We start from the raw sequence: 14,905 nt of genomic DNA, 5'->3' as shown, positions 1-14,905 counted from the left end.
TCCTGGCTGACCCTGACAGGAGTAACAACTGGCACCACACCACACATGACTCCTGTCCTGTTTATGGGGATCTGGAACAAGAAACAGCCTTTTGGGGTGAACTTTCCCACCTGATGAGATAGCATCCCATAATCCTTTTGGCCTTCCAAAAAAAATTCCTGCCTGCTTCCTATTCCCTAAATCTCCCACTCTGTTGGGCCTCAGCTAACCTCGCTGCACTCTGCCCTTGATTGGTCTCCGCCTTGCATCCAGCCAGACTGGGCGTGCCTCTCACCTGCCACACATGTGCATTAAGTGGGTGATCCTGAGAGCCCCTCCCCTTGTCCCTCACCTCTTTTAGCTGCTTTTAGTATCATACTCTCTAGCTTAGCTTCTAAGCTTGTTAGGGCCGAGGACACCTCATTCCTGAACCACTCAGCCAGATAGCCTCCCTGTCCAGGGCAGCTGTCCTGTATGGAACTGCCTGACCTCCTCTTGCTGGCCCCTTGTGTCCCTTCGTTCCAACATTTGTCCAGCCGAGGCACAGACCAAGCCTCTGTGTGGATGCCTGGTGTTTTCTTTTTTTGATGCCAGTGAAAAGAGGAGCCAGCACCATTTATTGGCTCTATTTGAGAATAAGTAATGTGTAGCCAAAAAGGGGTAGGGCCCAGATAGGGCTCTGTGCCTCTGCTTCTCCACCCTTGCAGTCTCTGGGGTCCAGGATCTTTGTATTGCCTCTGTCTTACATCCGATTTCTCCTGGTCGTGTCCAGTCTCTGCAGACACCCGAGCCTCCTGGACAGTGTATGGGAAATCCCCAGGCTAGACAGTGTACAGGAGATGCCCAGGCTAGACAGTGTATGGGAGATGCCCAGGCTGGACAGTATATAGAAGATGCCCAGGCTGGACAGTGTACGGGACATGCCCAGGCTGGACAGTGTATGGAAGATGCCCAGGCTGGACAGTGTATGGAAGATGCTCAGGCTGAACAGTGTACGGGACATGCCCAGGCTGGACAGTGTACGGGACATGCCCAGGCTGGACAATGTATGGAAGATGCCCAGGCTGGACAGTGTATGGAAGATGCTCAGGCTGGACAGTGTACGGGACATGCCCAGGCTGGACAGTGTACGGGACATGCCCAGGCTGGACAGTGTATGGAAGATGCCCAGGCTGGACAGTGTATGGGACATGCCCAGGCTGGACAGTGTATGGGAGATGCCCAGGCTGGACAGTGTACGGGAAATGCCCAGGCAGAGGTCCTGGGTCTGTCCGGTGACCTTGGGTTGAGGACTGAATGCTCTCTGCCTCCCTTTTCTCATGCCATCAGTGTCTGCACTTAGAAATTTATTTCAGGGGAACCACGTCTTCCCTGTGAGGCTACAGCGCATGTGCTCTTCCTCACCGAGGCTGGAAGGAAGGCAGGCCCGGAGAGTGGGCAGCCACAGCTATCTCTGTGGATAGCTAGTGGGAACAGGAGACTGGTAAGGCAGGATGTCTCTGTATAACTGCCCTAGCTGTGGCTGCCCTGGAACTCGCTCTGTAGACACGGCTGGCCATGAACACCTAGAGCTCCCTCTGCCTCTGCCTCCCAAGAACTAGGATTGAAGGTGTGCGCCTCCGTGTCCAGCTTCCCCGTCTCTCTCTTATTCTTGCTTCCCCTACCCCATCGCGTATTCTCCCTCTCTTCCACACGTCTCTCACTCTTGAAACATGCTCTCCCTAAGTTGTCCAAATGGGCCTAAGCCCACTCCAAAGCTGAGAATGATTTGAATTTCTAATCCTCCTGCCTCCACCTCCAGAATGCTGTAATTACACGTGTGTACTCGATGCTATCTGTAGGTGTGGTACTCCCAGTAAGTACTCTCTAGCGGTCTCTCTGAAGCACGAGGCGCTCGTTCCTCCCTGGGAATAGCTTCACACATATACCCTGGTGCATCTGATCTCATCTGCGGCATCCAGTGAGATGCCTGCTGAGCCGCCCAAGCCTTCTGCCCACACCCCAAGAAACAGCTCCGAACAGAGAGCCTCTCTAATCTGTGTTGAAAGGTTGCATAGCCCCATTCATTTCGGATGTACAACTCCCAGGTACGACTGGTTCAGCGTTCAGCTGTGTGACTGGAATTGAAAGGGGCAGACTATGGAAGACAGGGTTCTAGAACCAGCTGTCTGTCACCACCTGAAGGCAGTCTCCACAGTTCTGTCACTCAGGAACCCTTGTGAGCCTCTTCTGACAGCTGCCTGGCATGCCACTGGTGAGACTCTGTCCCTATTGCCCGAAGCATGAACTAGGCAAGGACAGTCCTGTCCCCAGAGACCCGTTCTATCTGCTCCAGTAGAGAAGACTTAGCTCACGGCACAGACAGTGGAGGGGGTCTTCAGAATGCAATCACACAGGGTTGAGTTTGTTCAGTTACGGCCAGCCGTCTCCCGCAGAAGGCGCCGTCCCGACTCTGTCCACTGCATAAGAATTTGGTACCCTGGGCGAGAATGGTTAACCACCCCCCGCCCGCCCTCACTGGGTCACTTGGCCCCTGGCAATGTGCTGGTTATTTATTTTTTCTGGGGACTCATCTCCCGCCATGCGGACAGGAGAACAATGGCCCTCCTTGTGCACACGGTGCAGCTGCTGAGACACCACAGACCCAGGCAAGGAAGCCGAGCAGGTGGGAGTGCAGTGCCTTCCCTCCCGGGTGTCTGTCACAGGCTGCTGCCACAGGGAAGACCCCAGTGAGTCTCAGCCGTTCCATGAGCTGGGGCAAGGCAGAGGCTTAAGTTGGAAACAGCTCCTCAGGCCTTGGCTCAGTGATGTTTATCCAAATAGGACAGGAACGTCCCACACCCTCTGAAGGCCGTGGGGTGTGGGAGGGGACCCTCACGCACACCCTCCTTCCTGTTATAGACAGCTTGTCTTTTGTCACCCACCCTGGCCTGTCACGCACCCCACCCCCAGCCCTGTCACCCTGCCTCTCGGCACTGGCATGCATCTCTGGATCCTGCCATCATGTATCAATCACTTTGAACGGTGTCACTCACTGCAGTGCGCGTTAAAATTCCATTCCTATGTCTGCCGATCGAGGTGGCAATTAGGCAGGCTCTAAGCTCTGGGGAATGTGTCCCCTAAAAGCTCTGAGACTGTGTGGCATCTGTCACGGTGCCAGCTCTACCCTGCCCTAGGGCTAGCAAAGGGGTTCCTGCGCAGGGTGGGCAGCTTGGTGGGTGCGGTGCACACTGGGGTTCTGCTTGCCCCATATGCAGTGGAGTGCAGTGGACTCCACGGCTCCAGATTTGTTCTCTGGGCTTCTGCGTTCTTTTACCCGCCCAGTAGAGGAGGGGATTGGAACATGAAATCTTCAAGGTTCTTCTTCAAAATGGTCACTGCTAGTGGCTGTAGCAGTGTTTACTGGAGACTTCCCTACATGGATACTACCAGCTATGTGATCCATAGACACTACCAGTCATGACACTCCATGGGATATCAGGCACAGCCGTGTGAGACGTATCCCAAACTAATGCAAATTATCCCAAGGTAAAAAAAAAAAAAAAAAAAAAAAAAAAAACAGAGGGATTGTTGTGCAAGGGGACCACCAAAGTGAAAAGGAGACATGCAGTGTGCAGAGGGTTACAAGTGCCTTCCCTGGGCACGGACAGCAGCAGAAGCAGCCAGGCCGAGGGTCCCAGAACCCAGATTTTGAAAATGGCAGGGATGCCACTAAACGGGGTCCTTGCTTCTTTTTCTGGGTCTGTAGCTCCCCTCAACCCTTAGGTGACATTTCACAGATGCTCGTCCTTGGAGTCGTGCGGAGAGCGGGAAAGCTTGGCGCAAGAGGCCCAGCTCCACCTGACGCGTGTGGCTCGCCAGCTCAGCGAATTGCAGCTGCTGTGGCCACAGCTCAGCTTTAGCGCCCACTGAAGCCCTGCCCACGACCGCTTGTCCATCCACTGTAGTGCCCAGAGCAGGCAGTGCCTGTCAGAACCAGCCCATGGCTTGTCACTTCGCTAGCTGCACCCTGCTCATCAAGTAGATGATTGGCTTCCAAGGAGACAGCCATTGAAATGGACCAAAGAAGACCCTAGCTCAGATAGAGAGGGGACAGCAGACTCACCAAGGGGACAGCAGGAGACCTGAAGCCAAGCAGAACCTGTGGCTTGCAGGGCAGTCCCTTTGAGTGTGGTGTGTGAGGAGTAATGGGGGGTGTGGCTACAGTAACAGGATCCTGATGGTCAGGAATAGATTTTCTGTTTTAGAGCTATTGATGTCTATAGGACTATTGTAAAAATAAACCTGGCTGCTGCATCTCGACTGCAGCTCCCTCAGACTCATTTAGGACCTTCACCACTTCCTCAGTTTCCCCTAAGTTTTTCTTTATTGTTTTTTGCTGACCCAGGACCCCCGGTAACAATTTAGTCACCACATTTCAGCTGTTGCAGCCTGACAGTGTTTTTTGTCTCCCCTTGGCTTGGAAGCCTTGGTAGTTTGGTGTGGAGACCCTTTTTGTCTTCCCCATGGTTAGCTGATGTGGGTTTGGGGAGGGTAGCACCTCCCTCACCTGCTTTGACACACACTGCAGACCATGTTGAGTTGATGTTGATCACTTCGGGAGGCCACCATAGATGGCCCTCCCCGTGCGCCTTCTGCCTGCCAAGGACAGTGACCGATGCACAGAGCCAGTGCACTGTGAGGGGGTGTTCTGGGAAATCTACGCCTGGTCCTGAGTCTCTGTTAAGTGAGTTGTTGGTTCTGTCAGCATGGATTCATGTGTACCCTATTTTATACTGTATTGTGACTTCATGCTAATTAGCTATTGTATAAGCTTTCATTCTAAACTAACTTGTATAGAAAAAAGCAGCACATGTAACTCCCTGTACCTGTCCTCCTCTAGAACGTCCTTCTGATGCTGTCTCTCCTAACTGTCCCTTACTCTGTGACGTACACGTGTGCATAGTTATGGCCATCGCTGTGAGCAGTTAATTGTCAGCGCAAAGGGATAGATAGCACCGCCTTGCCTGGCATTCTGGGACCTTGTGGGCAGAGGGCACCCCTGGCCCCTTGGGGTCACCACTCCTCAGATGGTGAGGGCAGTACTGGCACTGGGGCATCCTCTGCCACAGACCCTCCCCTCTTTCAGTCTCTGGGGTCCAGGGCTCACCTTTGGGCTGTTCTCGTGGCATTTCCTGTGCTGAGCCCTACCTCCTCGGAAGAATAGCAGATGTGCACACACAAACACATAGCTGTCTATCCTCTCGAGGACTCACAAGTCACTGACTTGGGTTTACTGATCCCTGGCTGCCAGTTTTGCCTGACTTTCAACCTGGGCCTGAGTGGGATCCACCCTCCCACAGAGTTTGTCATGTGTTGTGACTGCACCTGTACTGGCAAATATTCCTTGGGCAGGACATTCAAAGCAGTGAGTTTTCACATAAACCTAAAAGTAAAAAGCTTCCCACAAGTGCCCGCTGGCAGTGCGCACTAGGCTCAGATCGCTGCATCCCACACAAGACGGCAAGTGTCATCTGAACTGGGCGGTACAGGTTCCTCCTGTCCACAGGACAAGGGAGGGCACCTGGAGCGGCAGCATTCCCTGGTCCCGGTCTCTGGGTCACCCCCTCAGAGCTCTGCATCTGTCTTCCTGTGAAGACACGCGGTGACATTTGTGTGTTTCAGTCTCACTTTAAGGACTTATTGGTCAGGCTGAACTTGGGGTGATTCCTTTGTAAGCACCTGACCCCATTGACGAAATTTCCTCTTTGTGTCTCCTATTGTGTCCCACCCCGACCCCCCCCCCCCAACCCCTGCAGGATGGGAGTCACAGCTGCTGGAAACAGGATTCCTGGGAATCTTTCTGTGCCCTCTCTGGACGCTGTCCTGCCTCCCCAAGCACACCCCCACATCCCAGATTGTCCTGTGGGGCTTCCGCTGGCTGATCTTCAGAATCATGCTTGGAGCGGTAGGTGGAACATTCACGTAAATGTATTTGGGAATAATATCCTCCGGACACACCTGGTAAATTGGATGGGCAGGTCAGGGCTGGGCCGGGCCGGGCCAGGCTGGATCTGGGATACCTCCTTGATGACCTGTACTTACCATCCTGATGTTGGCCTGGCCCTGCCCACTGCATCCTCCACCTCAAAGTGGCCCACCCTGAACAGTGCGCCTCATCAGTCGTACCAGTCACGTTGGCAGTCGCTTTCTGTGGGAAGCGGCCACACGTTTGCGTTCTTTTCTGGAGGAGATTTGGGGAGGAGCCAGTCCTCTCCCCAGTGCCGTGGATGGCTCCAAGGTCATTTCACTTTGACGAATGGAGGCCATGTGCCGTGGAGGTGTTGGTGACTGTACTGCAGTGGGAGCCTCAGGTCTCACACGGGGGCGGCCTCCAGCCGCCTGCTGCTGCAGCTGTCTTTTCTTTGGGTCCCCTGCCTGCTGGCTTCTAGGAGCGTCTTCCACATAAGCCAGCTGTGTGCACGCTTTCTGTAGTCCAGAGAGAATATCACTTAACGGCCTGTGTGGTCGATGGCCTTGCCTGCTCCAGGGCTTCCCTACCCAAGTCTGCACCCCTGCCCCCACCCTGCTCCACCCCCAATACCCGCTGTGTCCCAGCCGCTCTTGCTTCCACCATTACAAGTGGATGACATATTCAGACACATTATTTGAAACTTTGACATGAAGCAAGGCGTCTGCCTTTGGCTTCGGTGGCTATACAGGGAATTTGGCTGTGCTCACTTCACTCCCTTGCTCTTTGATGAGATCTTTATTTTTCCAGGATTATACCACAGTAGATTTTCCATATTTCAGCCTTCTTGGACATAATCTCTCTACATGGGTAACTTTTTACATTTGCTTACTTTTACATTTTCTGAGGGGAACCAACCCAAACATGCAGAGAAGTTGAGGCATATCGCAAAGCAACTCACGAGAGCAGGGTGTTCACACAAGGGCAAGATTCTTCAAACCAGGGCCTTCCTCAGTCTAGCGCATTCTGCATCTCTCTCAGACTGCTCAGTTCTTGACCTTCAGGCTCCTCAGATGACCTTGTGACTCTGGCCATGGCCTAGCAGCAAGAGGTGCTTCCTGTGCTACAGGAGCAGCTGTGATCTGATCTGGGAAATCCCTCCATTGAGACTCGAGGCTATGTCAAGTTCATAGTTAAAGCCAACTAGGACACCGTCTGCACTGTGGCTGAGGCGGCCTGTTCTCAGACTGAGGTCCACTCCCAGAGTGTGAGTCTCCTCGCCCTCCTCACCGTCTTCTGCTGAGTTCACTGTAAGGTGTAGGCCTTGGTGGAGGGGGCACCAGAGGAGGGCCCAGTCGCTGGTTTCTGGGTGCTCTTCACGTGCTTGTCGTGAAGCAGATCACGTGACCCTCTGTGACCATGACTATGCTCTGCTGCTGCTGCTGCTGCTGCGGCCAGGGCTTCCTGGGAAGGCCTTGGCTACAAGCCACTACAGCTACCCATGTCCCCCAACTGTCTCTAGTGGCTGTAAGCTCCCCCATGCTGTGTCATATGAAGGGCCACAGCAGCCCAGCAGGAAGATAGGTGGGTGTGTGAGACCCCAAGAAAGTTGTGTGGAGCCATGTTACCACAGGTGGAATCCAGTGCTTGCTAGGCCACAGGGATGACCCTAGGCTGGGTGCATCTAGAACGCCGATGTAAGCTGCTGTCTCTGAGGCAGTGTGCATTTGGAAAAGGGTACTGAAGTTCTTTGCTGTCTTCAGAGATAGTGCGCTTATTCCTAGCAGCCTGGGGGTGCTAGAGCTTACTCTCCTCTCCTGGTTGGTATTAATGAGCCCAAGACCTTCCAAAGGTTTCAAAAGGCTCTTTGTAGAAGGTAGCTGTGTTACAGAAGGAGATACGAAGACAAGCTATGTGGAGCCCAGATCTTCAGGAAAGCCTGTCTCTGTGGAGAAGCCTCGCCATGCAGAAAAGCTGTGTGGAGTAGGAAGCCCAGCCCTGTGGGAAAGATGAAGTGGATGAGAAGCTAAGCTCTGGAGCACCATTGAGCTGTGTAGAGAAGCTGGCTTGTATGGAGAAGCAGAGCCCTTAGAGAAGCTGAGTTGTCTGGATAAGCTGTAAGACTGTTTCATGCAGCATTCTCGTGCTAAGAGTTGAATGCACCCCCATGCTGCCTGACAGAGTGAGCAAGTCATTAGCACATTCTGAAGCCTTTTTATGCCATTTTGATTGACTGCTAGCACCAGCTGGATAAAAATTACCAGGTGCACTAAAAGGTGTAATTACTTGATACAGTCTTAGGTTGGATATTATTAATCTTGCTTCAGTGGGAAGCATAGAAAGAGGTGCTGTGGTAATAGACTGAGGGTAGCCTCGAGTCCATTGTGGGCTGGCTCAGACCTGAGACCACTGGACCAGAGGGAGCCTGGCTCAGAAGCCAGCCTACAGGACTGCATCATCTGGTGGCATTTCACATGTCCTGAAATTGGTTGATCCCTTGGAAGTGGGTCTCAGAGTCCCACCATCATGATGTGGTGGTGGTGCCTAGCAGGAAAAGCTACAGCATCCGTGGCCTGTGGGAGGCTGAGCCAGGCACTAGGACCATCACATCCCCAGGAGTATATGGCTGACGCAAGCCCTCGTCCTCCTGTAAGATGCGGCTGCTGTCAGATCCCATGGGGCGGTGTGAATTCATGGTTTGCAGAATCCTGGGCTTCGAGGTCTTGACTTCTGTGAGCGGCCTACCTGGCTATGCACAGGGGAAGGCCAAGCAGAGGTGAGACCACAACAAGCAGAAGGGAAGGAAGTTGATGAAGGATGTGGCTGGGCCCGCCCTCCACACCTACTGGAGGGATCTGTTCTGGGAAGAGCCCTGGGAGGCCTGGCCTCACTCTGCCGAGACCTGACCTAATGATGAGGAACGCCAGCAGGCCCTCTGTGGGGCCAGTTTTCAGAACCCGCCAGCTTCTGCTCAAATTCATGAGTACACAGTAGAGATCAACCAACTCAAGTCATCAGACTTGGTGACAAGTCCCTTCACCCACCGAGCCACCTCAACAGTCCTTCAAGTCACTATGATCCAATGTGTCTGGTAATCCAGGCATAGAGTCCCAAACTCTGTAGGAGGCTGAGATAGGAGGATCATAAACACAGGCCAGCCTGGGCTACAGAGGAAGTATGAAGTGAGCTGGGCCTCAATATAACGTCAAAAGTTACTGGTAAAGCTGTCATGGAATGTGTGCACAATTCTGGATCAGGGCCTAGTGCACTGTTCCAGTCAGTGTTCTATTGCTGTGAAGAGACATCAGGACTATGGCAACTCTTATAAAAGAAAGCTTTTAATCAGGGGCTTGCTTTCAGTTCTAGATGCTAGTCTGCTATCATCATGGCGGAAAGCCTGGTGATAGAACAGGAACCAACATGGTGCTGGAGAAGTAGCTAAGAGTTCTACATCCTGATCCATGTGTGTAGGGAGGGGAGAGAGGGAGAAGGAGAGGGAGAGAGAAGCCCACCCCCAGTGATGCACTTCCTCCAAGGCCACGCCTGCTAATCCTTTCACTAGTGCCTGGTGACATTCAAATGCATGATCCTCTAGGGACCATTCTTATTCAAACCACCACAACCACACACAAAAGTAAAATCATTTAAAGGTAAAAATATAATAATATCTAAAACCAAGAAGCAGGATATTTTTGCAAAAGAACAGTCACACTTAAATTCTCTCTGCTGCAAAGCTTTTCTGGGAAGAGTTGAAGCAGTCTTGAGTCCGTGGGAGCTGTACCATGAGTTCCAAATGGTTCCTAATCGTCCTGGTGATTTCCTAGAATCTCAGACATAAACCCAGGAATTTTATCAGGAATTGATAAACTCATTCTTAAATTAGTATGGAGATACAAAAATTCTGTTTGGGTTTTGAGTTTTTGTTTTGTTTTTGAAACAAGGTTTCACTTATGTAGCCCTGTTTGTCTTGGAACTTGCTGTGTATATTAGGCTGGCCTCAAACTCACAGAGATCCTCCTGCCTCTACCTCCTGAGTGCTGGGATTAAAGATGTGAATCACCACTCCAGGCCCAAAATGCCAAGGCACTGAATAGCCACAATGGTCATTTATGAAAAACTCTAGGAGACAGACTGCTTGATTCCATGGCAGTCAAATTTCCATGATGTTATAGACCCAAAGGTGAGGATCTGTGACTAAGATCATGCTCAGTGAGGGAAGCTTGACACAAGGGACACCACAGACACACACACACACAGGCACACATACTACAGGCACACATACCACATGCATATAGACACACAGAGATACACACAGATGCACAGAGATGCGTGTGCGCGCGCATGCGCGCGCGCGCGCGCGCGCACACACACACACACACACACACACACACACACGGGAACATACAGATGCATACTCACAGAGACACATGGACGGAGACACACACACACACACACACACACACTCCTTTCACAAAAGGCTCCAGAACAGGTGATCCAGCTGGCTTCTCTGGGTAGGCCACAAGGGATCCTTCTGGGGTGATGGAGACATTGGGGACTCAGTGGGAGGAGGCTCTGTGAGAATGTGTATTCTCATCCCCTCACGCCAATAACTGTGTGGCAGCTCAAGAGTTATTTCTAGACCTAACGAGGTCGGCCTCTGGCTGAAAAAGGTTGGCTTAGGGGAGCAGGAATCCCCCTCAAACCTGTCATGCATTCCCACAGAAGCATGTCCCTCAGGGCCTGGGGAGATTGAGCCTGTCAACTATGGTTCCACCATGGCCTCCCTCCATCGCCTGGTTCCCCACAGCACAGCAGGGGAAGAATCTGTTTCTCCTCTGGTTCTTGATGCCACTGAAATCAAAGTGGTATTAAGGGACAGTGTACTGCTAATGGAGCAGTCAGGGTGACCTACTGCAGGAAAACGCATGCATACCTGCTGGAGGACCACAGCAGACCTTGCACTCTGGCCAATCTTTTCTTCACCTGACCCACACATTCAGGTCACAGATGCTTGTCCCAGGCCCAGTGACTGTCACCGCTATGGGAGTGCTGGCAGCAGTAACTCCTGACAGCTTCCCCACACAGGACAGGGGCAGCCCTCAGGGCAGGTCGGCTCCTGTAAGAGGGACTCTGAGGGTCAGGAGCTCAGGGAAAGTTACAGCAGTGCTGTGTGTCTTCTCCGCCACACACCAGACAGCCAGCTCTGAGAGTCCTGGGTTCCCTGGTGCTCACATGCTTCCCAGCCTTGCAGGGTGAGGCCGTGGCCGTTGGGGGAGCATCAGTGGCTCTACAGAGTCCCTGCCCCCCTTTTTCCCAACTGCAGGAGTAGCAAGGTCTCACATGGCTCCTTCATCCCAGGAAGGCCTGCCACCTCCATCCTACCAGACTGGTGTTCTTAGGGCGTCAGTTTCAGCCACATCGCGGCAGAGGCTCTCCTGCTGCAGGAAACAGTAGGGCGTCAAGCCAGAGTTCAAGGTGGTGCATTACCTTTAATGATGCTTTTTTTAATTTTTGCTTCTTGATCTCGTTCTGTTGGATAGTTGTGTGTGTGTGTGTGTGCGCGCGCGCGCGCACGCACGCACAGTGAGTTTTATATGCTCCTCTGCAACCCCAGCTCCTCCTCTAGGGCCACCGATGGAGCCCCAGCATCAGACAGAGATGGGTTTTCCCTGCAAACTCTAGCACTGCTCTGTCCTTGACTATCCCACCCCGATGAACTGGGCCGAGTGACGGCCAGTCTCCATGGCTGAGATTCTGGGAATGGAGCCAGCCAGCATGCTTGTTGCTGGGAATTCTCGGGCCTGCACATTACCCAAGGGGAGAGAGACCCCTCGCTTTTCATATTGACCCCTAGAATGTGGAAAGGCTGAGCACCTGCCTCTGCACACCTCCCCCTCCAGCCTCACGGCCTCCATTTGGAGGAGTATGTGTGGGTGGCTGCCCCTCCATCATGTACTGCAAACGCCTGCCTCTGTGCTCTCTCTGGAGAGCCAGCCCTGCTGTGAGCTTCACCTGCAGAGGAGCTGTGGGCCTGTGAGGGTAGAGACGAGACAGAGAATGAAACTCTGGTAAATAGTAAGTAAAAGGAGGTGTCAGGTACGGGCAGAGGGCCGTGCGTACCCCTGTCCTGCCTTCTGGGCTGCGTCTCTGCAGTGTGTCCCGAGTTGGCACCAGTTTCCACCCAGTTCCTCTCCCTCTGCTGTTCTTAAACATCTTGTGCTGCCAGGGTTTTTTTTTTTTTTAATATATTTTAATTTTAAAATTAGCATATATTTACTGTATAATAGAACAGGTCTCCTTGTGACATTTCCATATCGGCATATAATATGCTAGTTCTGATACTGTTTTCTTTGTTTGCTTCATATTTTAGAAGTTAAGAATTTACTACTTGGCCAGACCTGACAATATATGCTGTTTACCCCAGCACTTTGGAGGCAGAAGGTGGTAGATGTCTGAGTTTGAGGCCAGCCTGGTCTATACACAGTGAGACCTTGTCTCAAAACAACCACAAAGAATTTTGGACACTAGATTTTCATGGAACAAAATGTAAGCTAAACAGTAGGTTCTCTGCGAAATGAGAATGGTTGCTGTGCCCAGATGCAGGATTTTATATCATTTTTCCTGAAAGGAGGGATAAGAGATCAAGGCTCAGAATCTGCATATCTGTGTGTTCAAGTGCATACATGAGTGTGTGCATGTTTGTGTTTGTGTGTGTACATGCATGTACGTGTGTGTGTGTGTGTGTGTGTGTGTGTGTGTGTGTGTGTATGTGCGCGCGCGCCTCCCCCTCCAGCTGTGTGTTTGTGCCTCGCTCCTCACCCACAGGTCGTGCCCTCTGAGGCTCCCCACTCTCACACAGGAAACTGCAGCATCGTCAGTAGCTTCCAGGTCAGAATTGAGCAGCAGCCAGCGTGTGACTGAAGGCTTCCTGAGAAGGCATCCCCCAGGGTCAGCACGTGTGTCTGAAATGCTGCCGAGGGGTCACCTGGGACGTCACAAAAGCTTTAGGCCTGCAGGTTTGACAGCTCAGACGAGACAGACAGATTCATTGACAAACACAGCCACCAAAACCAAGACAAAGAAAGCAGGAAACCTGGATAGTTTTGTGTCTGTTAAAGAAATTGAATTAGAAATCAACAGAAGAAAAACTATTCCAGAAAGAATCCATCCCCCAGCCAGCTTCACCAGTGAACTTTGTCAGATATTTCAGGAGGAAATAACAGCAGTTCCACACTGATGCTTTAGAAAACACTGGAGGAGGAACGGTCCCCACGTGCTTCTGACCACCAGCACGGCAGCGACCCTAAAGCTCGTGAAGACATGCAGAGATGAAGGTCAGAGCCCAGGACCCTCACAGAGACACGGGAGCCCTTAAAGCAGTGACCAGTGAATCTTGACTAAAAGGGCACAGGGGATGCGAGGCTGTTTGATCTTTGAAAACCAGCTCATGTTATCTGCTACAAACAAAATAGTGACAACAAAGAGCCATCTTACCGTCACAGCAGATAAAAAAAAATATTCCAATACACAATTGCAGCTTGCCTGTAACCCAGGCACCTAGGAGGCTAAAGCCTAGGATTTGTACAGAGACCCTGCCAAAAAGAAGGAGGGGGAAGGGGAGGGAGAGAAGAAGAAGAAGGGAGGGGGAGGGCAGGAGAGAGGAGGGGAGGAGAAGAAAAGAGAAGAGAAGAGAAGAGCATAAGAGTATTCTGAGATCAGAGACCACTCCTCCAGAGTGTATTGGAAATCAAGTTTGGAAAACAAGAAATTAATTTGTAATCCATAGGTATGATTCAGCATTTAGAAAACCCAGAGAGAGCTGAGCATGGTGCCGCACACCTAGAATGCCAGCACTCAGAGGGTAGAGGCATGTGAATCAAGAGGCCAAGAGCATCTTCAGTGCATGTAGTTCAAGGCCAACATAGGCTACATGAGACCCTGTTACCATCTCCCCTCAACCACCTGGGAGGGAGGAAGAAACAAGGGAAGGGAAAGGAAGAGAAGGGCAAAGAGGAATCTAAAAAGCAACTATTAAAAAATGAATGTGAGGTTTTAGCATGCAAGATTAACATCATATTTTTTTAAGATTTATTTTATATGTACGGGTGTTTTGCTTGCTTGTGTGTGTGTGTGTGTGTGTGTGTGTGTGTGTGTGTGTGTGTAAAAGCAGCCAGTGCTGTTAACCACCAAGCCATCTCTCCAGCCCAATGTTTCACAAACTGTTAATAAGCCATTGCACAATGAAAACCTAGGAGTGTTATCTATTGCATCAAAGACCCCCAAAAGCCTTAGAGTAAATTGGTTTAAGGATATCTAAGATCTGTGTCCTAAAAGCTATACAATATAGCTGAAAGGAATTTCGAAGATTATAAATGGAGAAACACCATGTTCATGGATTAGAAAGATTCAATATTGCATCTGCCTTGCCCAACTCTATATCTACAGATTCAAGGCAATTAGTATCAAGCTCCCAATGGCCTGTGTTAGAGAAACTAGCTGATTCTGGATTGAGTGTGAAAATACAGAGGATCTTTTAAAAAGGAGCAGAGTTAGAGGGCTATGCTAGTTTTAGAGCTCACCTTAAATCTGAAGTGTGGTTGCAGTCTAAGGTGGAAAACCTGTCAGAGGAAAAGCAGAGTCCAGGAGCAGGCGGAGTCCTCTGCTCTTCATGGGCACCCATCCAGAGCACTGATCCCCAAAGCCACTGGACAGTGCTGGGGGGCGGGGCGCATAGAGCCATTAAAGGAGGATGTTGCAAGGTTATACTTCATTGATTTCAGAGGCCCCCTGGACGCCGGCCAATGGTGGCGCACACCTTTAATCCCAGCACTAGGGAGGCAGAGGCAGGCAGATTTCTGAATTCGAGGCCAGCCTAGTCTACAGAGTGAGTTCCAGGACAGACAGGGAGGGCTACACAGAGAAACTCTTGTCTCAAAAACAAAACAAAACAAAAAAAACACCTAAATAAATAAATAA

At 51.4% G+C, this 14,905-nt stretch overlaps 1 protein-coding gene across 1 annotated transcript in view; it reads left to right on the top strand.

The window, feature by feature from the left end:
* Lmf1 (lipase maturation factor 1) overlaps positions 1-14,905 on the top strand; it is an 80,299-nt gene that overhangs the window by 28,337 nt on the left and 37,057 nt on the right. Inside the window, exon 4 of the mRNA XM_052195980.1 lies at positions 5,778-5,926. Within this exon, the coding sequence (XP_052051940.1) occupies positions 5,778-5,926 (149 nt within the window). The remainder of the gene's footprint in view (positions 1-5,777; positions 5,927-14,905) is intronic.

This window comes from Apodemus sylvaticus, chromosome 10 (assembly GCF_947179515.1).
Source record: "Apodemus sylvaticus chromosome 10, mApoSyl1.1, whole genome shotgun sequence".
Classification (NCBI taxonomy): Eukaryota; Metazoa; Chordata; class Mammalia; order Rodentia; family Muridae; genus Apodemus; species Apodemus sylvaticus.
Note: the sequence above shows the minus strand (reverse complement) of the source record. Positions and strands in the feature narration are given on the sequence as shown.